The 25,763-nt window shown below is 51.2% G+C and overlaps 2 protein-coding genes across 4 annotated transcripts; both read right to left on the bottom strand.

The window, feature by feature from the left end:
- Positions 1-1,203: 1,203 nt before the first annotated feature.
- CA12 (carbonic anhydrase 12) lies at positions 1,204-18,159 on the bottom strand. Of its 3 annotated transcripts, XM_088148306.1 has the most exons (11): positions 18,048-18,159; positions 15,797-15,817; positions 13,880-14,059; positions 13,441-13,583; positions 11,753-11,848; positions 10,926-10,989; positions 10,137-10,294; positions 9,411-9,537; positions 3,585-3,611; positions 2,796-2,880; positions 1,204-2,161 (listed from the first exon to the last, which is right to left on the bottom strand). In XM_088148306.1, the coding sequence occupies exons 1-11, from the start codon at positions 18,127-18,129 to the stop codon at positions 2,071-2,073; spliced, it is 1,074 nt and encodes a 357-aa protein (XP_088004432.1). In that variant the 5' UTR covers positions 18,130-18,159; the 3' UTR covers positions 1,204-2,070. The 3 variants fall into 3 exon arrangements, with proteins under 3 accessions (XP_088004432.1, XP_088004433.1, XP_088004434.1); XM_088148307.1 differs by lacking the exon at positions 3,585-3,611; XM_088148308.1 differs by lacking the exons at positions 1,204-2,161; positions 2,796-2,880; positions 3,585-3,611 and adding an exon at positions 6,321-7,982.
- A 2,222-nt stretch (positions 18,160-20,381) lies between these two features.
- Positions 20,382-25,727, bottom strand: LOC148214776 (uncharacterized). The gene is made up of 2 exons (XM_088148277.1): positions 21,477-25,727; positions 20,382-21,023 (listed from the first exon to the last, which is right to left on the bottom strand). The coding sequence occupies exon 1, from the start codon at positions 25,586-25,588 to the stop codon at positions 24,125-24,127; it is 1,464 nt and encodes a 487-aa protein (XP_088004403.1). The 5' UTR covers positions 25,589-25,727; the 3' UTR covers positions 20,382-21,023; positions 21,477-24,124.
- Between the last annotated feature and the right edge of the window lie 36 nt (positions 25,728-25,763).

Below are 25,763 nucleotides of genomic sequence, written 5' to 3'. Positions count from 1 at the left end.
GTATTTGTGGATATGTTTTTGTAGCTATTCCTCTAATGATGGATGGATGGATGGATGGATGGATGGATGGATGGATGGATGGATGGATGGCAGACAGACATATACCTTTGAAAAAAATAATGGAAAACTGGTTGTCTATTTTATTTTCCATATTTCTGCTGCATTCAGGCTCATCCCAGGAAAATTTAAGATAGGAATTCCAGCATGAATTCCAGCCCAGTTTGACAAGGATCTGCACATAGGATTATTTTATAGTCCACTCTCAAGCTTAAAGTTTGTTGGAAGTAACAAAAGCAGCCCTTGAATCTCTCTCCAGCAGAATTTAAATCTGACCAACTTGACCATTTCTCAACTTAAAAAGGTCTCCAACAGACCACAGGCTTTCTAGCCTCTGGTTGACCCTGATGATGTAGCTTTCCACACTTTCAGGCGGGGATCCCTACAGATGTCCATGATTTGATTTGGACCTTCTGCAAGCACTTGCTGTTCTCAAGAAGGTTAAAGCCTTCTGAAGGACACCCTGGACTCCAGCCTGGCTCAGATATTTTATTTGAAAGAAAACCCAAAGGGTTCCCCACCATCACCATCTCTAATATTTGGAATATTGCCAGAAGGTCAGGATGTTAGGTGTCCAATATGCACATTTCGTCTATCACTTCCTTTGACATTCCTTCCTCCTAAACCCCTAAGGCAGCGCTCTTTGGCACTCTTACCAGTAAGATGCGCCGAATGGCACGGAAATGAACCAGGAGACCGGTGGCTTTCACACTCTGTATTTTTTGAGAAATTTGTACTCTGATTGTATCAACTGCAGATCCCTTACTTTTGGGTACTATTCTGGAGAACATTGGAAGGTGCTTATTCAGGGAACTAGCTACAGCCAAGGGTGTAGCTGCATTGGAGAACTTTGCCCCTCATTCCTTTTCTCACTGAGGAATTCCAGGGATCCAAGAGGTGGTCTGAAAACCTTTTAGCTTACAATGTTGGTATCAAAGTCTCTGTTGTGGTTTACGAGTGCTGCAGAACTTGGTGGATAGTTCAGAAAACACAAAATGTAAATATAGTCTGGCCCTCAACCAAGAATAGAATTTCACTCGGTGTCTCTCAGTACATTGTGTGTGTGTAAGAGGGAGGGAGGGAGGGAGACAGAGAAACTCACAAAACTCTTAATAAAAATATTTACTGTATGATGATACATAAAATCGCACATTATCTGTAAGAGATTTTCATGATTATAATAAAGTAGACTCTCCTGTAGAAAACTGCAGCTTCCCTAGAGGTCACCGTAGGAAGGAAACAAGATTTATGTAGCCCTCCGATAATATTAGTTCACCATAATCTCAGAGTAGATGGCATCAGTATTTCATTTGACCCATGTTTTACTCATTAACTACCTGAGCCAGCCTTCTTCGGTCTGGACTATTCTTAAAACCTGAGATGCTTGGTCTTCGATTCCAGAGACCCAAGTACAAAACATAGGCCATAATTCTACACCCATGGAATAAGCCCCCATGCATTTCTTAGCAGTCATGTCTGATATAGCTTATCTTAGCCTTAAATGGAAGAGATTAAGCAGACAGGTAAGCCCTGTTGAAATCAGTGGACTTAAAAGAGATAACTGAACTACACATTATGCCTCTAAGAAGTTAACATCAACACTTAAGTATCCTGGTGATCTATTCCTAATACATGTTAGTAGTAATAATTTCATGGGTTAGAATCTCATCAAATGTGAGATTCATCTATTCAGTAGATAAACATGAGCAGCTTTTTTTGAGGCAGATTATTATTATTATTATTATTTATATCATTCATAAATCTCACATTTAGATGCTATAAGATTAAGCAAGCCCCTGAACCTCTCCTAAACCATTATGTGGTTCTTTGGAGGGAGATCCCTTCACACCAGTCTCTGTTTGCCTTCTCAAATCCTGTTGCACCAGGGAGAAGAGCCCTCTCTGCACTCAAGGAATCAGAAAACCCAACTTGGCCGATAAACATGGCAAAGAGTCAATAAAGCTTGGCTCATCCAGCCTTCAAGGCCGGGTAAAGCTTTAGCACTGCAGAAGTTTAAGCTTTGGAGAGGTTCTCCTCCACCTCCTCCTCTGTGGTGACCGCTGGCTTGTAGATTACCCCTTTCTCTTCCTTTGCCCTTTGGAGGCTGAAAAACAGAACACCTGGGTTAGCCATGGTTGAAGCAGCAGCTGGGCATCGGCGATTATGTCAAAGGACTGTGATTTACTGAGCTGGAGCAGCATAAGGTGGGGACTCCAAAGGGCACAATAACAAGGAGATCAGAAGGCCTTATCTATTTCTGAGTCTGCGAATACGGGAGCCAGCAGTGGTCATTCAGACCACAGATGGGGTTCCTTTATGACCAGGTGAGGGGCTTGGGAAAACTCATGACGAGTGGACTCTGGCTTCTCCCTCGTGGAGGCAGGAATTGTCCCTTCTGGCCAGACAGCCTGGCACGTGATGCTTCTCTCCTGAGTCTTCCTCTTGGAAGAACAGCAGCCCTTCATAAGGCGAGGAGGATACCATCCCTGGTGAAAAGGCTTACCAGATGCTTGCATCTGTCCTCTGCCTCCTTTTGAACCTCTTGTGAAATGGCATCGGAATTAGGAGGTGGCAAAAGAGCAAGCAACGGGGAAAGGGTAGGAAGGGCAGGGACCCCAGAAAGAACATTATTTCTGGGTATTTCAGTGAACCGCAGGGATTAACTGAATGGGTCAGAAAGGCGTGGACGGTGAAGGGCCAGGGCCCCAAGCAAAGATGGAGCGGAACAAGCGTCTTACCTCTTCCTTCGAATCAGCCAAAAGGCTACCATGGCAACAAAGACAATGCCGAGGACGCTGGCTAATACCACAAAGAGGACAAAACCTGGGATCAGGTCAGGTGGTTGGGGGGAGAAAAGAACTTATTAGTGAGACCTGTGGATAGGAGAATCTTCCTCCTACTTGGATATGTTGCTGTAATCAGCCCTTGAAGGGAAAACCCAGTTAGATAAGTAGCTTTCCTAGAACATTTTCTGAAGATTAAGATGCTTTTATGATGTGGAATAAAATCAATTGGCCTTTGAGAATTTGGAGTAAGAGCATGACTCAGAGGTTAAATAGCATGGTGTAACTGAATGTTCATGATTTGCACAGCCTCTCTTCCATTGTGGTAAGATGTTGGTCCTGCATTAATAAGGACATGGGTGTGTGATATTTATGACAGATGTATAATTTGCATCTTCAGCAATGTCCTAGGCCAGCTGTCTTTTCTTTACAGTATTGAATAATACGCAATTTTAGGTTCAATCATATCTAAGAAGAAACTTTCTTTGTAGTTTGTGAAGGCCTTAGAACAATAGACATGCTGATTAAATTTTTCCAGTGGGTTGATTCTGAATTAGTAAGGTTAATGTTACTCTCAGGGCAGGAGCTTAACTTGGAGAGGAGGCAGGCAGGAGAAGGTCAAAAGGTCTGTTGATTCTAGATGTTATCAGAGCAATGGCAAGCTGCAGATTTTACTGGGAGAGGTGGAAATCACACTGAAGAACAGAGGATAATTTCTGCAAAGAGCTCTTGAGGAAAACATACCTGGACTCTGTTCACCTGGAGCTGGATCTTGAAGAAAGGGAGAAGCAAAATGGAAATGCAAAATCACGATGGTGTCACTGAAATCACTATTGGATAAAGACAAATCTAAGGAGGATAATCCTGGCCTCTGAATGGCAGGAAGGGGGAGTTTCACTAAATGCCAGGCCGGGCTTGCAGGAGAAAGAAGGGCAGAATGGTTGGGTCACCTCCCTTGGCTGCCCAGCCAGGTTTCTCTTGTTTACCCACATCACTGTCCATGAGGTTGGCAGGGCTTCCCAGCCAGGACCAGCCCAAGACCCTTGGCCATCCAAGCCAGTGGCTGCTCCTGGGCCCTTGTAGGTCAGGGAGACCCCATTGCACTAATCCTGCCCCTCTGCATGGTTTGCTATAGCACTTACTCAAAAGGAAATCCACACCTTAGTCAACTGCATAGTATAAACCATATCCCCAAACTTCAGCCATTTATCATTTCCATGTAACATCTGGGCATAAAACTATTGGATATGTTTTGAACTTTTGTCATTTCCTATGGCAAGTTCTTTTATGGAATTCTTGGTGCCCTCCGAACACCAAAAACTCCACAGTTCAACCCTGAGCTACATATATTCTCTTCCATTGGAAGTTTTTTTGTGATAAATTGGAATTTGGCTTGTAGTAATAAAATATTTCCCAAACCTTCTGCATTGGCAACCATTCCACAGTTAACTGGCTCTAGGCAATCAGCTAATTTGTGGATTTGCATGATAGGTTACAGATTGCAAAAGATTTTGCAAATTAGAAGTCAGATTCTAAAGGAGGAGACCCATTAGGCTTTTTTGCAGCAAACACTCCAGAGTCCTGTGGTGACTTCAAGAAATGTATTATGGAACTGCTTTGTGCAAGACCACATTATCTGTTGGACTAAGGCAGAAGTCAGGTGATCCCTTTTGACAGCCAGAACGCAGCAGGGATGTCCTTGTTCAAGAAGCAGACAATCCAACAAATGCAGTTAATGAGCTGAGATGAAAGTCTTCCTCCACTGCACGACCAATAGAAGTTACAAATACTGACCAGACCCCAGGGTGAGTCAAGATCAGCTATTCAAAAGCACAAGCTGGTTTTCTTCTTGGGGAAGAAAAGGTGGAAACATATTCATAGATTCAGCCCTACCAAAGCTCCGTAGGATGAACCACTGGCTTCTAAATAGGGGGTAAACAGGACAAATAGGGGGTTAAGGCATGGCCACCGTCCATCTGCTGTCCTCCAGGTGAATTGGGTCATCAGGAGATGGACTGCACACTTCTACTTAAATAATAGCTAAAAGTTCAAGATGTCTATAAACAAGCACGTGCCAACATCATGCAGAATCTGGCCTCCTTTCTCCTCCTTCCCTCCAGCAGTGCCCGAGTGACCAACTGCTGTAGATCCACGTCCAGGTGCTGGGAAAGTATCAACGTGGCAACACTTCCCCTCCATTGCTAGGAAGGAGCGTCACGGACAGGTTGAGTCGCCACTGACAGCAGGCAGAAGAGAGGCAGCGTGGCCGAGGCAGCCTTTGCATCAGCAGCAAAGACAGATGCTCATGAGGGCTTCCAGAGCGGGCTTGAACACAGCCCCCCAAGCAACTGTAAACACAGACCAAGCTTGCATTTTCCATCTTGTTCCTGGGCAGCAGGCTGAGAGGTAGGGCTTGCTTTCCAAATGAACCCGGCTGCCGACAACTGCAATGGCCCCGAGAAGCAGAAGAGCAGAAATCCAGTAGGAAGAATAGCAGCATCACGGTAAGAACCCTGCTCAGACACAAAACCCCTCTGCGACTGCAAAGCCCTTCCCGGTGAGCAACCCTAAAGGGCCTTCCCCCTTCAAAGCGGAGTAAAATTCCGCACATGCCTGGACGCTAATCAAACTGCAGTCTAAACATACAACTGGGTGGGAGCACTTTAGGTTGTTTCGGTGCCCAGTACTAAACCCTGTGGCTGTTTCGTTTTGTTAATGCTAGAAAGTCAGTTCAGAAGGCAATTCTGTGACAGCCAAGCCGACAAGGATCCTTGCCTGTTAAACACGAACACTGGCAAAGGCTTTTGTGAGTCAAGCGCCCCACACGCCTATGCCGTTTTAAAAATACGATTTCGCGTGTGGAAGGGAAGGGGGCACGAATATATTACAGCATCGACCTGTATTAAGGGGAAGGGTCCCGCCTCTTCTTGAAAGGAAACCCTCTCGTATGTCGACAGGGCAGATCTTAGTAGAATTCTGCTCCTGGGATATATCTAGGAGGAATCGGACACCTAACAAGTTTGGAAGTACAGTAACTGTTCCACTTCTGTATGCTCTGGGTTCAAGCGCCTTCGCTCGCCTCCGCTGTTTCTGATTCTTTTCCCTTCGCGTTTTCAAGCCAGCCGTTTTTAATTAAATGGATAATGAGGTCTCCATGTTCGTTCCTTAAGAGCTGCCTCACGGCGAACGCAGGAGGGAGAGGGAGACCACGGGAGGCCTGCTGGTGCCGGAGACTTCAGGATTTTTCTTGTGCTGTGTTTTTAAAACAAAGAATTGACTTGCCAAGGCAAGCAGAAACTGGTTGTGCACGAAGAGCCCGGGCATGCTGAGGGTGCGGCCCCGGCCCCGAAAGCCTCCCCTCGGTCCGCAGCCCGATCTCCCGCGTGTCCTTGGAAGAGGGCGGATCCGAATCCAGAAGGTGCCCGGAGTTCTTGGGGTAAAAACCTCGTGGCTGAATCATAGTGGATGCCGTGCCAGAAAGTCATTCCAGGTCATCTTTAGCAGCAAGCGAGGTGGCTACGGTTTGATGCCAGTTTGGGCCAAAAGGTCTTCGGCCGGTCAGTTTATTTGGGACCCACGTGAGTGAAAACACAGAGGGGACCCCTCCTCTCCCCATACGGGGGCTTAAAGAGGAGCCTGGCAGATCAGCCACAGAGAGACACAGACTCACCTTGACTTCAAAGCCTAGAAGGAAACGGCCTTTGTGAAGTCGGCCCCTTAAGCAGCGAGCTGGCAAAGGGACCCCTTCCTGTAACTGCCTGCTTGTCCGCACGCACACCCTGCCCGGTGCTGTCCTGGGGCTCAAGCCGGGAGGGAGGGAGGCCCCTTTGGTTTTCCCAGCCCAGTCCTCGTTGCAAACTGGGAACCCGATTGCTAATTTGCGCGCTTGTTCTGGGCGAGAGCTGCTGGCTCAGAGTTCGTTCTGGGAAGCGGCAGCTTCGGTTTGACTCCCCGATAAACTGGGCGGTTCTGCTCCTTTAAAAACATGAGGCAACGCAGGGCTTTTCCTCCCTTCTCTTTCTCTCTCTGCCTTCTGTGGGTGCTGAGTGTGTGTTTGTGCAGTCTTAAGCAGGGCATCCGTGGGGAATCCAAAAAGTCGCCGATCAAAGCGGCCGCCTTGACTTTTCTCACACGGGCGCGCCCCGCACAGCCCCGGTCTTAGAGAGGATCTCGTAGGCGCTGGCTGTTGGCCTGGCAGCTTTGCTTCTGCAAAATTTCCCGTCTAATTCCACTCGAGTTTGTCAGCCCCGTCCTCGAAAAGAAGTGTGTATAACACGACTAGGACAGCAACCGTGCTAAGCACAGGAGGGTCGTTGACATTTAAAGGAAATACTCTGTACAAGGCTAAATGTCATCACAGCCGTTGACATTTAAAGGAAATACTCTGTACAAGGCTAAGCTTAGAGCAAAATTTATTATAAATTTGGGAGCAATGCCAAAATAGAAAAGAATACAATCATCTTGGAGTGCCCCCCCCGGCTATTCTTTCCAAAAGCAGTCATCACTTGTATATACATCTCTGTATTTCTACATATTTATATTCAAACTTGTTTCAAGAAAAAAAATTAGCCATCTTTGCTGCTCTTTTGTTCCATAAATTGCAATTTCTTACATGCAACTCTGAGACCTCCGGTCGGCTATGCCAATGAGCCTCTCTTGGAAGGGACCGTGATTCAGTTTGGACTCGTCGTGGGCAGCTACAGGATACGCCCTCTCCCCTGTGACCCCAAGCAGTCTGCTCAGCACCCCCTCATGGTGGCTGGCTGGGGCTGGGGGGGCTGTTTATACAGTCTTCCCACCCTCCTGCTCCATCACCCCGCTTATTCGTAACATAGTGCAGGTCTAGCTATCACAATCTTCCCACGTTTTCCCACTGTTTCTTTCATGGTTTCTCTCCCTCTCTCTCTCTCTCTTTTTTTTTTAACAAAGGCTACTGTTCGGTCCATATTGCAGCGCCACGTAACACACTTTAGCCAATGATTGCAGCCTCCCATTTCACCAGAGTCAGATGGCTAATTTTTACACCCATGACGGTGGATTTTGGCAACCCACCGTGATGAGCCTTTCCTGCTTTTTACGTGTCAAACTCAACCTCCTGCAGGGCTTCGTCTGATCCTTTGAAACTCCCCAGAAAGAGTCTCCCTGCAAGGCAAAGTTGTGATTTCTTTGAGATGCACAAGACCACCGCCCTGCCCTGCTGCTGCTGCTGCTGCTGCTGCTCTGGACTGAGCGCCTTGGGGACCCCGGGGAGACGGGGCAGGCCTTGGGTCTAGGGAGAAGCGCTGGGCTGGATCCAGCAGCCCAAGGGGGAGGCGGCCATCAGCCGCCGGCCGCAATCAGTCCAGAGAGCAGAGGTGTTTCCCTTTAACCATCAAGGTGGGTGTGAATTTTATACTTCAGATCACTCTTCGCTCTTCAGCGCCCCTCCCAACTTACAACAAACAGTAATAAAACTTCTGCACACACACTGAGTTTGGTCAGACTCTTAAACCCTCCAGGACAGGTTTCAATATTTAGTGCCATCTGAAATGCATCTTGTTGTAAACCGTTTACAAACTTTTCTCCTGTGTTCCCCTGTGTTATAACATCATCAGTGACCATGACTGTCTTAAAAAGCAGCATTGGGGAAAATAACGTATTGAGACTTGTAAATAGATTTAGGGAGAATATGTTTAATTTCATATATTTTGTAGCAGAGGCATCTGTCTGTAGTTCTGAAGCTGTGCACCCAATTTCTTAATCTGAGGGCAGATGACGAGGCCTTTGCAGATTATGGAAAACAGAACTACAGGGTGCTGGGCTATCAGATTCAGTCCTCAAAGGATCCCTACTAGGGCAAGGCATAGGATCCAAACATTGGGGTGACCACAAGATCATCTAGTCCAACCCTCTGCAATGTGCAAAAACATTTAAACACTGCAGGAGAGGACTCTTAAACACCTCCAGAGATGGAGAACCTACAAGCTCTGTAGGGAGGCTACTCCACTGTTGGACAGACCTTCCCGTCAGGAAGTTTTTCCTTATATTTAAATGAAATCTACACAGTCTATGTGGGAGCACATTTCCCCCAAAATTTTACTCCTGGTTCTATCAAGCGTGCTACAGAACATCTGATGGCCAAGGACCCTCAGGGCAGCCTGGGCTTCAACCCTCCATCTGGGCACCTTTAACACTGCTCTAACTTCTTTCCAGCTTTTCAGAAAGTACCTTGTGATGTTATGGTGATGTTGTTGTTTGAGGCTGAACTTGGAATCCATATTTTTAGAGTAAGTCTCAGGTAAAGGCCATAATTACCAGGCCTTGCAGATGCACCAGAGTGGAACGTGCTTCGTAGCCACCCACTTGGCTGCATGCTGGGTGCCAGTCTTGCCCCCTTGGCCTGCAAACTAAGCCTAACACAGCAGGGGTCTCCATGGACCTTGTCTTCAGGGTCACCAGAGAAATGCTGCTGGAGAACGTATGGCTGAGAGCGAGCGCTCAGACATCACGAGCCCAACTCTTCTCTCGTTCAAATCAACCTAAGTCATCGTCATACATTTTCTTGGCACGAGGGCATTTTCTCTTGCCTACCTTGTTGGAAGGAGACAGAAACCAGCCTTTCATCAAATTCCTGAACTCTCCGGAAATTGTCCACCATTTCAAGAGGGGCAGGATCGTTCGACTGGGTGCAGTATAGTGTGGTTTCCAGAGCCAGCAGCTGTGAGCAAAACATTCCACGGTTAGCAATCACATCTTCAGAAGGGTAGGGACTGCCTTTGGACAGATGTGTTTTCCCCAGTTTAATTTTGCTATAGCTTAAAATGTTAGGTACTTGCACCATTGACTGCAGTTGAAAGAACCATATTAAAAAGTTTTTTTAATTCTGCAAAAAGTATATTTGCAGAATTAAAATGCAAATGGCATAACAGAAGAATCAGAATTGGTCGGATTCCTTTGAAAATAATGGACTGTAGAAAGCTGTAAAGGTGTTGCTTATGGTAAATTATGCAGTAGATGATGCATTTGCAAATGCTTCCAAGAATCCTACGCTGTTGGTGAGATGCATCTCAGGATCTCTTGAATTGTTTTATAGAAGACTGGGATATAACCATTCTATCTATCTATCTATCTATCTATCTATCTATCTATCTATCTATCTATCTATCTATCTATCTATCTATCACATCTGTTACAAGATCAGCATTTATCAGGGTCTCAGAAAACCTGGAGAGCCCTGAAGCGAGTGATAATTTCATTCAAGTTGCCTGCAAAATCACTTCTGTTAATTGAAAGTAATCTCTGTTTTATGGAACTTGCCTGTTCTGCTGAAATTTGTACAGGTTTTCGGAAAACTGTCCAGAGAACAGTTGGATAGCATGGAGGTGTGGTCAAAGATCCTTCATAGCGGTAGTAGTCATCCAGTCTATCTGGGAGCAAATCTTGGACATTGAAACCTGGAACAATTGTTTCCTGATCTGAAAGAAATCAGCTGTGTCATCAATTGGACTCATGCAACTTTGATTTTGGATGGAACATTCCCTAAATATTTATCTTGTCCTTTTCCCTAGAGTTTCAGATAATTCATCTATGCACTCAACCAACTTCTTTAGGGCTTTCAGCAGCCAACCACAGGGACTGGTTGTAACTGCATCTAGCTAAAGAAGCCAGATGTTTTGAAAGACCAAGGTCAGCCCGGCCAGTCGGTGTGGCTGCCTGCTGAAAACCCTTATGTGGCTGAACACGCCGCTGATGTGGTGTTGTTGTCATTTGGACAAATGCTAGAGTGCAGAGTTTGTTTACTGTCATTTAGGCAGAGAAAATAGGGACAGTGAGTCAGGCAGCCAGAGAGAGAGAGATCTTAGAGGATCAAAGCCTGGCAGAAAATAACCGTCGTGACAGCAGCTTGCTTGTAAACAATTTAGTCTCTTCTGCCTCATTCTTGCATTTTATAAACCAGATTGTTATATATATGTATATTGCAACTGTATATATTGCAAATTGACCTGACACCTAAAGCAAGGAATTAATTGTCCTTATAATGACCAAGTATCTTGCCTTGGCTGTTTGGGTTAGGGGCCCTCTTCTCAGTCGCAAATTCTTTCTTACCTTTGTATTTCACGTGCTGGAAATGGCTGAAGATCTTTTCATACGATGGATTGAATTGGCCTGTCTGTAACAAAATGGACAGGGTTGATTTTCTACTTGTTCTGGTCCCTGGCAAGCACGTGCGGCCACTGTTGGGCCCCAGAGCAGAAGGTGGACATTAAGCCACAGGGCACAACCCAGCAGGAAAAGCTTCTTGGTCATGGACGCAACGGGGAGCGCTGCACGTTCAGGGGCTCAGAAATTGAATGGGAAGTTGCACGTGAGGGGCATCTGGATTTTTATTTTGGGAGCCAAGTGGTTTTGATCTGGCCCAGCAGTTTGATTTATGCCTTCCTTTGCTGAGCAAATGAACTACTGATTTTGTGGGCTGCGGTAATTTAATTTCAGGGCAAATATACACTCCTGATTTTAGATCCACTTTTAGATGATCCTGAACTGCTCTTGCTAGAATAATCATCACACCTTGCTGCCCACCCTCTAAAATACTTAATCGTCATGATTGTGGCTCACCAAATCATTTGCAAAATAATCACTCTGGAAAAATAATTCCAAACATTTTAAGCAGCTGACACGTGAGATGGGGAGAGGTGGGTTTTTAAATCAGTACAGAAAAGTAAAATCATCTTGAAGCTGAGCTGGTGACTTCGTGGACACTCCTGTGCTTCTATGAAAACACAGAGAGAAGGAAAACGGTCCTTCAGCAGCACATGGAGGATGGGCCAGTTCCACCCGCGGAAAGGATGCTCTTTGCACTATCGAGTAGTCCTGGCAGTCCTCAGAGTCATCTGAAACCACCAGGTCCTGTCATGGGGGAAAGCAGGCCTCACCTCAATCAGGACTGCCAGGACAGCCAGCCCACTGGACTTGTCGACTGCTGATTTCGGATCCGGATATCGGTCAGAGTTATAATGAACAATGTGCAGCTGCAGAGGGAGAATAAAATGGTAACTGAGATTTACAAGGCTTACGAAAGAGGATGAGTTATGGCAGCATGACATGCTCAAGAGTTGTTCTGACGACATTTACACCTTGACTATCACTGAAAATCAAAATCCCACTGAGGGGTTTGAATTGTTAGGCAGGTTTGATTCATCCGTTTGTGTTCACGTACTTCCACTAGCCCGTTTGACTGCTGTTGGGCCTTCTCCTTTCTACAGAAAGCCAGATTAATCATGAAGCAGCGGATGGAGACTTTCTCCCTTCCCTTGGACGAATGTCCTACTTCACACCAGCAGCTTAAGCCCTAAATTTACAAAAGGCTTTGCGTTTCTAATTAAAAGCAAAATGTCGCATTTCAACTGGGCAAAAGGGCTTTTTCCCCTCTCCGGGTTGAGTGGTATTTGCCGTTTGTTTCATGCTGAGGATGGAGATTTAACCAAGGCAGGGACCAGGAAATCAGCAGCAATGACTAGGGCTGTCCAGCGAGTCCCCCCTTTGCAAAAACTGGCATTACAGCCTTGGTTGTAGGGCACTGGCAGGGACTCCCAAAGTGACAAATTACGGATGATCTCAGTTATGGCAAGGGGAGCTTCCTGCGAGATGGCCCTCCTTCTTAATAGCTGGGAGAACTCACGGGCTTTCTCCCCAGGGCACCCAATTCCCGTGGCCGAGCCCTGAACTCAGGGTCTTTTGTCTTTGCTGGTGACCTGGAATTATAACTTCAGGGCATCCCAGGCCTTCCCTAGACTTATAATTAGTCTGGGACATGAAACAATGTTATGGTTATGAATGGGAGGAATTGAGGATAATGACAATCCATTGCTGGGTCCTCCCATTGTGCTGTGTTCATACGGGGCTCCTGGAGGCCGTTCTTTGGGGCAAACGTGAAAGCGAGGATTGTGCAGCCAGAGAAACAGAAGCGATTAGCCGATAAAGATGAAGTCACGGGCTAGAGAGCACAAGTCTGCGTCTCTCTGCTGCTCATCTGGTAATTTCATCCCACGCAGCAATCCATAAGCGAATAGAGGGAGGAAAAACGGCTGTTCTCTGATTGAATTTGCTTATATTATCATTTGCTGTTGTAGTGTTTGAAAATGGGTGTTTGTTGGAAGAAGGAACAAATCAGGAAAGAGAGTGAAGGTCAGTGCAGGTTCTTGAAGGACGAGGGTTGGGGAAAGCCCCAAAGGTTTTGGGTGCTGAAATCTCTCGTCCGAGGGTGCTCAGGATGGCATAGGCAGAAGAAGAGAAAGGAAAGGACGGGGGAGCAGGGCCAGCATGTGCCGGTCCTGATAACTGCATCCGTTGACCTTTGACACATGAGGAAGCTGGGGATAATGGGAATCAAACGTCAAGATATCTGGAGGGCTGCAGGATGGGGACGGCTGCTATCTCGCATACAACAGACCGCAGCAGCTGTTCAGTCCAAGATGCAAACCATGAAGGGATCTCATTTAATGGCCCGCTGGATGCTGTAGAGATGAAAGCCATCTCTAGCTTTTGACAACTGATGCCCTATTTCCTGACATGGTCTTAAATACAGGGACAGATATAATCCAACAGTGCAGGATTGTCTCACCTCAGCAGCAAAATGCCTCCCACTGACTGTGTGTTCGGATCCTTCCTGCTTGTTCCGATTTCCCCAGTGCAAGTGGAGCTGCGCTGCCGAGTACTGGAAAGAGAGATTCCGGATGCGCATGGCAGAAGAAAGATTCATTTTTACTATGGGAGAAGAGAGGAGAGAGGAGAGGAGTGGCAGCATTGCAACATTAGGTGCCCAGGAGATACCCCAACCTCAGAGAATGCCAATGGTCCTTTTTTTAAATGCTCTAACTTGTTGAAAATAGCCTACCACAACTTTGTGCCTCCAGATGTGTTAGCTCCAACACTCATCATCCCTAGCTAGCATGGCCTGTTGAGGACATCTGGAAGCCAACTGTGTTATTTGATCGGTCATGCTCACAGCTGTTCAGATACCCTCAGAATATTCCTCCTCCGTCCTTATTAGCTGCTGTTACCTGAATGTCCATTATTGGTCAAAAGAAACTTGACAGCAGAAGATACGTTATAGCCTTCCAGTTCTATTGGCAAAAGTGTGGAATCATACTGGAGAATATCATTGTGGAAGTCAATGGGAGACTGGAAGACTCCTCCACAAAAAGGGTACTTCTTCGGCCACAGTTTTTCTCCATCAGGACCTAGGACAGCAAAACTCCAGATGTTCAAGTCAAGATATCGTCCCATGTCTATTCCTTCCTTTATGGGAGGCAAAGATAAGCCCCTTCCCCCAGTCAGACTCAACCCCTGGCCATGATATGCAAGCAGGCACCAGTCTTCAAGCAGACAACTGAAGACCCTGCAATTGGCAGACAGCACAAAGACACCCCTGGACCGAATAAATATCAGGTACTTGAGCAGAAGTCAGGGAAAAGACTGTCAGGCTGGCTGCAGGGAGGCCCAGTTTCAAATCCCTGCTCAGCCAGTTGCTCTCTCTCAGCCTTACATGCTTCCTAGGGAGATGATTGTGAAGATAAAATTGAAGGATCAGAAAGAGAGTCATGCCTGTTGCCCAAGTTCTTTGGGTATGATAAATTCTGACGAACATAGTTTCTATCTTGTCTCATCAGCAGAGTTGCACTTTTGGCTTTGATACATCACTGAACTGGGAAGTGCTAGTCGTGGCATTTCTAAGGACTATACGTTCCTGCACAATACCTTTTTCTAAGGAAACTCCTACTCTTAAGGCTACGCAGAGGTTCCCATCTTCCAGTTTCCTACGTGAATGGGAGGGAAGATGGACAGGACTCTGATCTGACTTATGAGTCACATCCTCTTCCAGTAATAGCAGGGAGTCCTTGCTGAACTTCAGCTGGGGTCTCCTTAGGAGGACAACAGTATCTTCAGCTGCATCAGGGTCATGATCCTGCATTCAGATGAACTTGGGGTCCAGTGGGAGGAGCAGTAAGCAGCCTGTACCATTGCCTAGGATGGGATTGTTCACCTGAACGTGCTTGCCTTATAGGCTGTCTACCGAAAGGAAGAGTGCAAATATATGCATGTGAAACCTGGATTGTATAACTGAAAGCTTGTTGGCTAGAAGGGGAGGTGTCCTCCTTTCTCAAATATGGCTCAGAAAACGGTGTGCCTGCGCTCGTGCATGTCCAGAGATGGCTGCAATCTGTGGGGCATACTTCCTGCTCTGGTGGCCAGGCTAGCACTGGATGAAGTCTGAGTGTTTTCCCCTGTGGCGTCCTGAGAAAAGATAGGGATTGGGTTCGTTTCCCATCTACCTGTGCTCAAACACGTGGTATGCTGTCAGAGGTAGCATGGAGAAGCCCCAGGCTCTTGGGATGCTTCGTCCAGACACCTGTCTTGGTGCACGTCTCAGCTGCCACCGGACAGCATTTCACATAATCAACCTGCTGACTCACCCAACTGGTTCACCTGGTAGTGATCAGCTCAGCCTGACATGATAGTTTCATGTGACACAATCGCCTTCTGTTAGACCAGGTGGTGGGGCTCAGCCACCGTGCTTAACATAAAACTGGGTTAAGAAAAGATAACCAATGTGATTTCTTAACATGCAGTGCCCAGACAGATAAACCCTATGATGGCTTAGCGTGGTAATCTGGTTCACCCAACATAGTAGAACGACTGCTGGGTTCCCGCAACACACTCAACCCCAAACTATCCAAAAACATCTTAGTGTGTTGCCTGAACTGATTACTGTGTGTTAGCCAGGCTAAGTTATGAAGCCACCCCCAATTTTATCACATGATGGCAAGTTTATATAAATGAATGGGAAGCTTGTACAGATTGTGGCATCAAGTATATTCTGCTATTAACTAAATTATACCTCCCCAGATCTAATCAGACGCGGAGCCACCAAGATAATGAAATATGATTTAATCTAATGAATGAAAACGGGGACTTACCGATATAGGACCACTTTGATCCTGGAAGGAAAATAAAAGGGACGTCAACTTCATATTAAAGTAGTGTTGCTTTACCCCATATACAAAACCAGAAGTATAATAAAACCATAAAGGAAATATTTGCAGCTGAGCTACTGTGCCTGGAGTTTTTTTTGTCTTGAAAACATTGTTTAGTGAATAAACCTGGATTTGGAAATAAGATGGCCCCCATCCTTTTAAAACCTGGGCCAGCCCAACCTTCGGGCAGAACAAAGTAGGCGCTCCAGACTTTGAACCTGCAAGGGCAGCAGCTGTGGCTTTCTGTGAATTTCTCACTGCTGGATTCTCATTCCCAGGGTTGCTTGTGGAAACAAGGGTGGAGAAGTCTCTGTGCAGACCTGGCTGAGGACGCCCCACGCCCCCCTGACAATTTGCGTGCAGGTGGGGCCCTGATCTTATTTGCTCCTGGCATGTGAAACTGCAGCACGGGAAGCTTCAGGCGGGCTACTGAGAGCAAAGGATTGGAAAGCAGAGGGTCCCTTTGTGGGTTAAGGGATCTGTGGCCCCCTGCACTTGTCTATCCTTGACCCCTCCATCATTTGTACTCCCCTAGGAAATGTGCGGCTGAAGCACTGACTCTGGTGCGCTCTCCTCAAAAGGTGATGAAATTGCCACATACAATTTAAGCAGGGAAGAAGGTCTCTAGGCACAGTGGGACTGATCTCTGAGAAAATGAGATTGTAGTCCCATCTCTGGAAATGTCCATTTTGGGGAACATTTTGTCCATTTTGTCCATTTGAGAAAATGAGATTGTAGTCCCATCTCTGGAAATGTCCATTTTGGGGAACAAAATGTCCATTTTGCTCCACCAAACATTTCCTGGAGCATCGCATTTTAGGCTTGTGCAGAAGAATTCCTCCCTTGATTTGCCTGCTGGGTCCACCTGGTCTCTCCTTCCCCTCCTCCAAGTAACCCTGTCCCTCACAGCTCTTCCCTCCACATCTTTCTTTTTTAGAATCAGGACTGGGGCTTCCAATTTGCCTTTAAACAAGAACAGAAGAATTTCTGCAGAGTTTGCTCTTTTTTCAATCCTCTCCTTGGGATTCTTCTCTGAAGCCTTGCCAAGATCATCTTGTGTGGCCCCAGGCCTGGCATACGTGAGGAGGGTCAAGCCCTCTCTTCCCACAAAGGCCTGGGGGGGGGAGACCCTGCAGGTGCCCCTACCACCCTCCGTGTCATATCTCTTGGTTCAGGACTCTCGCTGCTAAAGAAGAAGGGAGATTCTCCCTTGTTGGTCTCCTTCCTTCCTGACCAACTTCTGCAGATTAAAATCCACTGGGTGCTTAGGGTCTCTGGGGCTGGCATGGCGCCCAGCCCTTTTCATGAAGGATACTGTGATGTGTGCCCCAGCTGGGCAAAGCCTGGCTCCATCTGCACTCTTATTGGAAGAGACAAACTCAGTTTGAGTTATTTCCAAACTAGGGAGAACGCCTGAAATGGCCTGATGGAGCTTCTCCCTTTGCAGGCGTGTCGGCCGGCTGCCCTGGAGACTCAGGTCTCAATCCGTGGAGGGACAGGAGAGCGACACCTTTTTGGCTTGATTGCTCCCACTAAGCTCTGGATGGAAGGTGAGAGGGCCAGTGGGGGGGGGGGGGGGAGGCTCTGAGACAGCAACCGTTGCTGCCCCCGGCCAGAGATTTGCCTTTTCTTTCTCTGGCTCCCAGATGGAAGTGTTGTTGAAGTTGCCCTGGTCTAGTGATCCGCCAGCCCCCAGTTGCACCCTTAGATCTGCCGAAGTGGCATAAGGTTGCTGGGGGCTGGGATGAAGCTGCTGAGGAGGACTCCCGAAATAATCATCCAAACCAGACACTAAGAAACGCTCTACCATATTCTTAGCGCAAATTGTGGTTTGGTCTGAGCAGTTTGGATTTCTTCGGTCTCTTGGCTGAAAATATGTCCCGTGGAGTCACTGCGAGCATTTACACCTTGCCAGAAAAACCAGGGCGAGCCCAGCGACGCTCAGGACGAGACACCTGCTGATTGGGTGGGGGGGCTCCTTCAGCAAGGCCAGAAGGGGGTCCTGGAGCAGCGGGGGAGGGGGCTCAGAGCCGGAGCCCCCAGCCGCTGCAGCGCCCTTGCCAGGTGGAGGGAGCGCGACCCCCGGCGATGGGGGGCTGCCCGCTCGCGGGACAAAGCCAGGGCTGGGTTAGAGCCGGGCTCCCTAGCCGCCCCCCGCCCCAGAAAGGCCCCGCCCCGCCGAGGCAGCAGTTACCGTTCAGAGGGGCCGCCCGGGACAGGTGAGCCTGGAGCCAGAGGGCGAGGAGGGCGGCGTGCAGGGCCGGGCGGGCGGGCATCGCGGGCGTCCTGGCGGGTCCTCCGACTGGCGCGCCTCGGGGCCCCGTCCGCAGGTGTGCGCTGGCCCGAGCCGCCGAGCCTCTGCCTGTTCCGCGGGCAGCGCTGGCGCCTCCGCCTCGGCCCCCGAGCCGTGATGTCAGCGGACGGCCGGCCCCCAGGATGGCACCGGGGACGCCGCCCCTCTGTCGCCCTCCCGTCGGAGGCCCGCTCCGAGCCCGCCCTCCTGCAGGGCTGCACTCCCGGCCCCATCACCCCCAGCTCCGTGGGCGCTGCGGCGGCGGCAGCGCACTGGGGCCCAGCCCAGCCAGCCCCCCTCCCCCCTTAACTTCCTCGTCTTCAGGGTTTTCCCCGGACGGATCGTTTCGCTCCGCTTTGAGCCGCTCGTGGGACCGGGCGTCAGGCAGACAGACGGCCTCTGGGGCGAAGCCGGCGGTGGACCAGCTGAGCGCCCGGGGGCGGGGCGGCCTCGTCCTCCTTCGCCCCGGCCCCCCGGCCCCCACGCGTGTCCCTGTGGCAGCGCCACCTTCTCTTGGGAAGGTGCCGGGGCGTTTGTGACGCGCGCGCCCCGCAAAATACAGGTGCGGGTCTCTTGGGGAAGGGGCCTGCTCCGAGGCGAGGCGCCGGGCACGCGCACGCGTCCGCGCTGCGGCCTCGGGCACCGTCCGCGCCCGCGCCCAGGTGTCGCTCGCCTCCCGCGCGTCGCCTTCAGCCCCGGGGCCGTCGGCTCTCGCGCGCTCCCTCCGTGGCGGCGGCTCCGGCCAGTCGGGGGGGGAGCGAGGCAGACGTTTGGCCGGGATCTGGTTTCAGCAGCTCTGCGTGCCAGCCCTGCCTTGTTGCCTTCTCGACCAGGGCTTCTCAGCCTTGGCAGCTTTAGGATGAGTGGACTTCAACGCCCAGAATTCCCCAGCCAGCAGGGGGAATTGGCTGGCTGGGGAATTCTGGGCGTTGAAGTCCACTCATCCTAAAGCTGCCAAGGCTGAGAAGCCCTGATTTAGCGCTCTCCTTCCAGCCCAGCAGCTGACCAAGAAGGCCTTTTGCGCTGAGCGGGGTACTTCTCCTCCCGCACGAGGTGACTGCCGTGAGGCTCTCCAGAAGACTCAGGCCAGGGTTTCTCTCCTGCCTTCAGCTTTCTTTGCGCAGAGGCCAGGCAGGCCCCAGGGGCTGGCAGGGCCTTGGGAGTGGCAGCCCCCAAACTGCAGCGGTCATTTTGTTGCTCTGGAGCTGGGGCTGGTCCACCCCCTTTCCGCTCTTTCCCTGAGAACTCTTATTTTCCTGTCAGTAAGTGATTTATGCGTGTTCTTTTTGCTCAGACTGTGGCTAGTTTCATGACATTCCAGTTTTATTTGGATTGCTAGCGTATCGTAACTCAAATTTGGAAGTGTATCTTGGAAAATAGCAGCAGTGTAGCCGTGTGGTTGTTAAACATGCCATTAAAAAAGAAAACCATCAAATTGCAGCGTTAGTTTACCAGGAATAGGGATGGGGTGGCATGAAACAAAGAGGCTGTGAGGCTGCTGTGGCCAATCCCAGTGCTGGATTTGGGAGAATCCCTCGTTTCTGCCTCTCGCTGGGAGAGGAATGTGTCTCTGGCGCTTCAGGGGCGGCGCTTGCCTTGAACGCCCCAGGGTGCCCTGTCGGGGTGCTGCTAGAGTCCTCTGGATCTCCAGAGGGCCAAAGGCCTCCAGGAGTGGGAACGGCTGTGACCAGCTTCAGCTCCGAGACCTCAGCTGCCCCTTCCCGGGACTCAGATGCTGACCTCCTCCCTGTTCTGGAGCGCAAAGCCTCTGCAGGCACCACGGTGGCAATGGCCGGGCTGCCAAGGGGGTTACGATCAGAGACCGGTTGCAGAAAGGCTTGAGGTACTTGATAGGAAGTGGTTTAGCGGTGTTTCAATAGATAGTACAAAAATTACAAATGCCGCCCTTTGCCAAATACCATTTCCCTGGAATGTTCCAGGGAGCCCATGAAAATTGATCCCACGCGTACGGATGGCGCTCATACTCCCAGGTCATTTTCCAGAAGTGCTGGACTACAACTCCCATCGTTCTAATTGGCACAGCCGGGGGACATGCCAGCTGATGTCATTGGAGTTCACAACTTCCCATTTGGCGCAAACCAGGATGGGAAAGACTGCATGGAGACAGTAAAACATAATACCGCCGCCGATGCATTTTCAGAATTAAAGTGGGGCAGGATTGTTTTGTGTTTCTTTATTGCATTTAAACGCCACCCATTCTCAAACAATGCGACTCGAGGTTTATTGTCACCAATAAAGCAACAAGAAAAAACAGAACAAAATAAACGGCCCCGGCTAAAACAAGACACAGCCCTTAATCAGCAATCAGGGACATAAGCGTATTGCGCTCCTCCGGGCAGGAGCGCCCCTCGTGCCGGCCAAACGCCCGCTGCAAGGACCGGGCCTCGCTGCCCTCCTAAGGGCCCCGACCGTATGATCTACGTTCCGTCCCTGAGGCTCCAACGTGATTCCTGGGGAAGGGGAGTGGATCAGGGTTACGCAAATGTCTCTACCTCGGCAGACAGGTGTGCACATGTATGTTCAAGTCTTTGCCACACCTCCACTAATCTCACACACACACACACACACACACTCTTTGTGAAGGTGACTTTGAGAAAGGCTGCAGAGCAGCCAGAGAAAGACTGGAACATTTCGCGTCCTTCCCAAGTTCTGGCTCTGAGGGTCGCTCCGACGGATGGCATGACCTGGACACGAACACATCCAGGCGCTGGTCACCATCCTCCAGCTTCCCATTTGGGCCTGATCCAGCACGATTTACAGGCATGGAGGAGTTCAGTGTGAGCCTCACTGCACGATAACATATTCACTGGCTGAACCTGGGCACTCACGTGGGAGAGATGATCGGCGCCCTGAGCTCTTAGGAGGAAAATTGAGAAGGAAATGCAATAATATCAGTAACTTCCAAATATAACATGTCGTCTTCTAAAAGCAGGGCCCCGGGTGCATACTTTTACTGGAAGATTTTGTGGGCACACATGCTTTTGCCCCAAGTGTGTTTTTCATTGTACTCTGCTTGCTGCAAAACTCATTGCAGAAAAGACATTCCCCAAGAAATGTTGGACATCGGAAAGCTTCCAGGGGCAAGGAATAGGAATTCAGGCTTTAATCTGAGGTCCCAGCATTCTTGCTGGAATCCAGAACCAGCATGTCTGAGCGGTCATTCAAACTAGATCACGGTACCTGGATGTGACATGGGGGCCTGTGACCGGATCCAGGAGCTGATCAAACGGGAAATGTTCCTTCCGTGTGCGCAAGAGAAAGTTGAGCAACACGGGTTGCAGACCTACCTGTTGAAGGAAATCCTAGTACCTGAGTCACGAGGGCCGAATCCGCAGGTGAGTCAAGCTGCAGATCGCTGAACAAAGAATTGTTCTGTGTCACGGCAAGGAGAGGCATCCCCTCCGAGCACAGCAGGGACAGTGAGGATGGCTCTTCTCAGGCTCTGCAGACCTCTCAGGCTTAAGAAGCACTTGCATTAAACACTTATTTTGATCTTCACCCTTGTTATTTGGAGCTGCTGCTCAGCTGCTCAGCCACGCCGTCCGCCTGTTCCTTGGGCAGCAACGGGCCCAGCGACACGCAGGAGCTCTCCCTAAACGCAAAGCAGATGAATTGGCAGGTAGGCTCCGCCGTTCCCAACCCTTAATCCAACCCTTTCGTGGTTTTGGCCAAAGTTCCATCTGCGCCGTTGATGCCGTGACAGATTTTAAGGAAGGAGCCACGAGGCATCTCGAGGCATTGGCTGCACAAGCAAACTCGGTGACCTCGCTGGAGCCTCCTCGTTGCAAGCCTGGCCACGTGCGAGGGTGCCAGCCTGTGGGGAAGCCAGGCTCCCCCGTAGCTTGACCCCAAAGCAGAGGCCAAGACTGTATGTGACCCCCATCCAGGGGGCCGCCTGATTCCCCCAGCAATTAGCTGCCTCTAGCGTATCTTTAGAGCTGGGATCTTTACAGAATTGGTTTTTCTGACACCTTCCTCCCCGGACAAACATCTGCTGGTAGGAATCCTGCACAGAGTCATCAGCTCCCACATTTCACGGAATGACCTTCTCCTTTGTTACCGCAGCCGCTAACGTTTTAACGTTTTCCTGCCTCTCCTAGTTTTGCAGCATTCCTTCAGCAAACAAAAGGCCCTTGATTTCCGGGGGCGGGGGGGAGATTTAATTCCACTGGCCTTGCTTAGGGGACCTTCTTGGCTGACTGTGGGGGGCCATCCTCTTTTGAGGTGTCTTTTGGCTCCCCAGGCTTGCTCAGAGCTGACAACAGCCATCAATGAACTCTGAGGCAGCTCTTTGGAAAATATGGAACTGGAGGTAGAAAGCGGAGCCTCCCGCCCCACGTCCTCCAGCCTTGTTAGGTATTTTGCAGGGAGAGAACCCTATTTCAGTTGCAGTCTATCTTAGGGTCGTCTTATGCAGGGACATTGCAAGAAAGGCCGTAAAAGGATGATGGCATTTTTAGAACTGGGGGCAATAAAAGCATTCTTCATTCAACAGTTAAAAGCAGGGTGGGGAGGCTTCTGCTGGCAGACGGAGCCCCGAAGGGTGTTTCAATCGGATTGATTTCTTGGCTTTCATTGCTTTGGATCTGGGCCAGAGCATCCTGTCTTGAGCGTGGGTAGGTGAGACTCTCCTTGGAGAATTTTTTTTTCCAGTGGTTTCTTTAAGTTGTCTGGAGCGATGGATGGTTTCTCCACGACACTATAAGCATCTGTTTTCAAAATAGAGCCTGACCGAAGGTCTGCAGACTCCACCCAATTCCCATTTTATTTCTGGCACCGTCTTCTGTGGGGAAAGGAGGACACATCACGTATCGGAGCCTGAGCTCCTGGGGACGGGTGGGGGGGGGGCTAAAACAAGGACGTGGCTGCAAGAAGAGGGCTATCCTCGGCCAGCCTGGCGGGCCCTCTTGACCTTTTTTGGTTAACCTTGGGATAATAAGATGGAGGAGAGTGGAGACATCCGGATGCTCATTCTTTTGTACCGATGCAGGGGGAGTCGGATGTGCATCGAAACAGTGACCTGAATGGAGGTGGTGGAGGCGCCTTGGTGGAGAACGCCAGGCTTGTGCATCTTGGCTTGGTATTCGAGGAAGAACGGAGATCCCTGGGGTCTCTTGGAGGGCCAGCTGCCTCTCTGCTGCCTTCAGTCGAGAATTACACCTCAACCCCGCAAGACGGCTCCCTCGGTCCCCCCTTGCAGTTGCCACGACGGGGGCTTGGTTTTCTCGTGCCACCTGACCCCTCTCAGAGCAGGTGGTTTCTCCAGGCCTGGGCAAAGGCTGATTGGGCGACCACCCTGATCCGAGTGGGACTGTTTTCCTGAGCAATCAGGCTGCGCTCCATAAGCCTCCGTGGGAGGAAGAGGAAAGGCAGGCCCTGGCACAGGGGGCCAGGCTGGACACCAGAGCTGGCAGCTTTCCCCTGTCGTCCTGAGGACAGGCGTTTGTGACGCTGCCAAACCCGACTGGAACCTGGGGGTCATAGGCTTATGACCTCTAGGCACGTCCCGGCTCCTGAGGCATCGTGGTGCAGCAACCCATGTTCTGGGAGAAGGCTTGAAAAAGATGAGCAGATGATTACAGAAAACGGAGAGGGACCACAGACAAAAATAGGTCCAGATTCACATGCCAAATGATGAACTAATAATATTCTGGATGGAAATGATAATACTGGATTCATTGACAGTGCAAGGAACATCTCCCCAATGTTTTCGGGCCCATCTTGCAACTCTGAAAACATCCAGCAATTATTATTATTATTATTATTATTATTATTATTATTATTATTATTATTATTTTAACTGCTGTGGATTGAAGAAGATCCTCCTCCAAGATCTCCCGCCCGCTCAGCCCCACGACACAAGCGACATGGCCTGGCATGCCTGGTTCAGGCAGCGCGCTCTTCCCTTATGTGATGCCCTCAGAATGCCTGGGGCTGCCATCCAGGCAGCCGGGAGTTCAACACACGTAGGAGACACCAGGCTGGGATATGCTGAGACAGGGTGGCCCGCTAGAGAGGCTCTGCTGATGTGCTGCGCAGCTGCTTGCAGCTCGTGGACTTGCTCTGGGGGAGGTCCTCGTTGGGGCCTGAGACGGGGGCAGCCCACGACTTTGGGGTGTTCCTCTGAGGACTGACCACCCGGGGACCAATGGCCCGGCAGCACGGCCTTGCCCCGGTGCCACAATACTGGGCAGAGGGATACCGGCTGCGATCTCTGCCGGGCCTTTGAAAAGACCCAGCGAGTGGATTCTTTGCAAGGGTTCCTGGGGCTTTGGGATTCCTCTGGCCGCCAACCCCGGTGAGGACAGCGTGCAAGCTTTGGGATGCATCTGGGCCAGGAAAACGCCCTCCGATTTGCCAGCAAAGGCGGCCACAGCTGCCCATCCTCTGAACGGCGGCCCAGAGCCCTGCGCGGTTCCCACCGCACGAGGCCGAGGCCGCGGCTTTTCCGAAACAAGCCGAGGAACCTGATTCCGAAGTCGATTCTGCCCTCCCGTAGCCTGCAGCAAAATAAGGGGGGCCTCGAAAGGCGGACAGCTCCCCAGTCCCGGTTGGGGTTTCGGCCGCCGCCACAGCGGAGCGCCCCTCGGCCGCAGGGGCGCCTCCGCGTGGGGGGGTCGCCCGGAGGCGGCCAGGCGGAACCGCGGGCAGCGGGCCGGAGCGGCGCGTCTCGCCCCCCAACGCGAGGCCGCCGCCCCGGACGGGCCCCGGAGGGCTTCGGATCGCCGCGCCGCTGGCCGCGCGCCCTTCGCGGCAGAACCGCCCGCCCGTTCCCGAGCGCCGTGCCGGGGCCGCCCGCGGGGAGGCTCCGGAGAGGGGAGCCGGGCGCGAGCGGCGCGCACCAAGCGGGGCGGCCCGGGCGGAGGAAGGGCGGCCGGTCCGCGCCCGGGCAGGCTCGGAGCAGGGGCCCTCCGAGGGGCCCCGGGAGCGAATCCCCCGCCCGCGGCTGCGACCCCGCCCGGCCCCGCAGCGGCCCACGGAAGCCCTCGGTCCCGGGCTTGGCTTGGCTTGGCCCGACCCTTCCGTGGCGCCCGCCCTTCTCCCGGCTCCGGGCCCTGCCCGCCAGGACCCCAAGCCGCCGCCGCCGCCGCCGCCGCGCGTTGCCCGCGGCAGCCTCTCCTGGGCGCCGCGGGAGAGCGGCCGCCGGGAGCGCGGAGGGGGCGCGGGCCCCTCCCGGCGGCCGGCTCGCGAACGCCCGCTCCGGGCGCCCCCGGCGGGGCCCGGCCACGCGCTGCCCGGCCCTCCGCCGGAGACCCCGAGGCCGGCAGCGGCCGCTCCGCTCGGCACAGCCCCCGCCCGCCTGCCCACTCGCGCGGGCGGCGCTGCGAGCGGACTCCCCCTGGCGGGCGCCCGGGAACTGCAGCCGCGCCTCTAGGGGCGGCAGAGAGCAGCCGCGGGGCGCCCGCATTTCCGGCGCCCATGCGAACGCTGCGTGATGCGGGGCGGCGGCGGGGAGCGATCGGGGAAGCGGGGCCGCGGGGCGGGCGGCGCTCTCGCGCGGGCCGCCCCTCTCCTTCGCTCCGCAGCCGGAAGCGATCGCGGCCTCCCGGCCCCGCCGGGTTCCTGCACCCGGACGGGAGGGAGGGAGGGAGGGAG

The sequence above is a fragment of the Python bivittatus genome, unplaced genomic scaffold (genome assembly GCF_059951505.1).
Source record: "Python bivittatus isolate LINGU-HERP-01145 unplaced genomic scaffold, Pbiv_v1 ctg000530_np1212, whole genome shotgun sequence".
In the NCBI taxonomy this organism is placed as follows: Eukaryota; Metazoa; Chordata; class Lepidosauria; order Squamata; family Pythonidae; genus Python; species Python bivittatus.
This window is presented reverse-complemented; position numbering and strand designations above follow the sequence as displayed.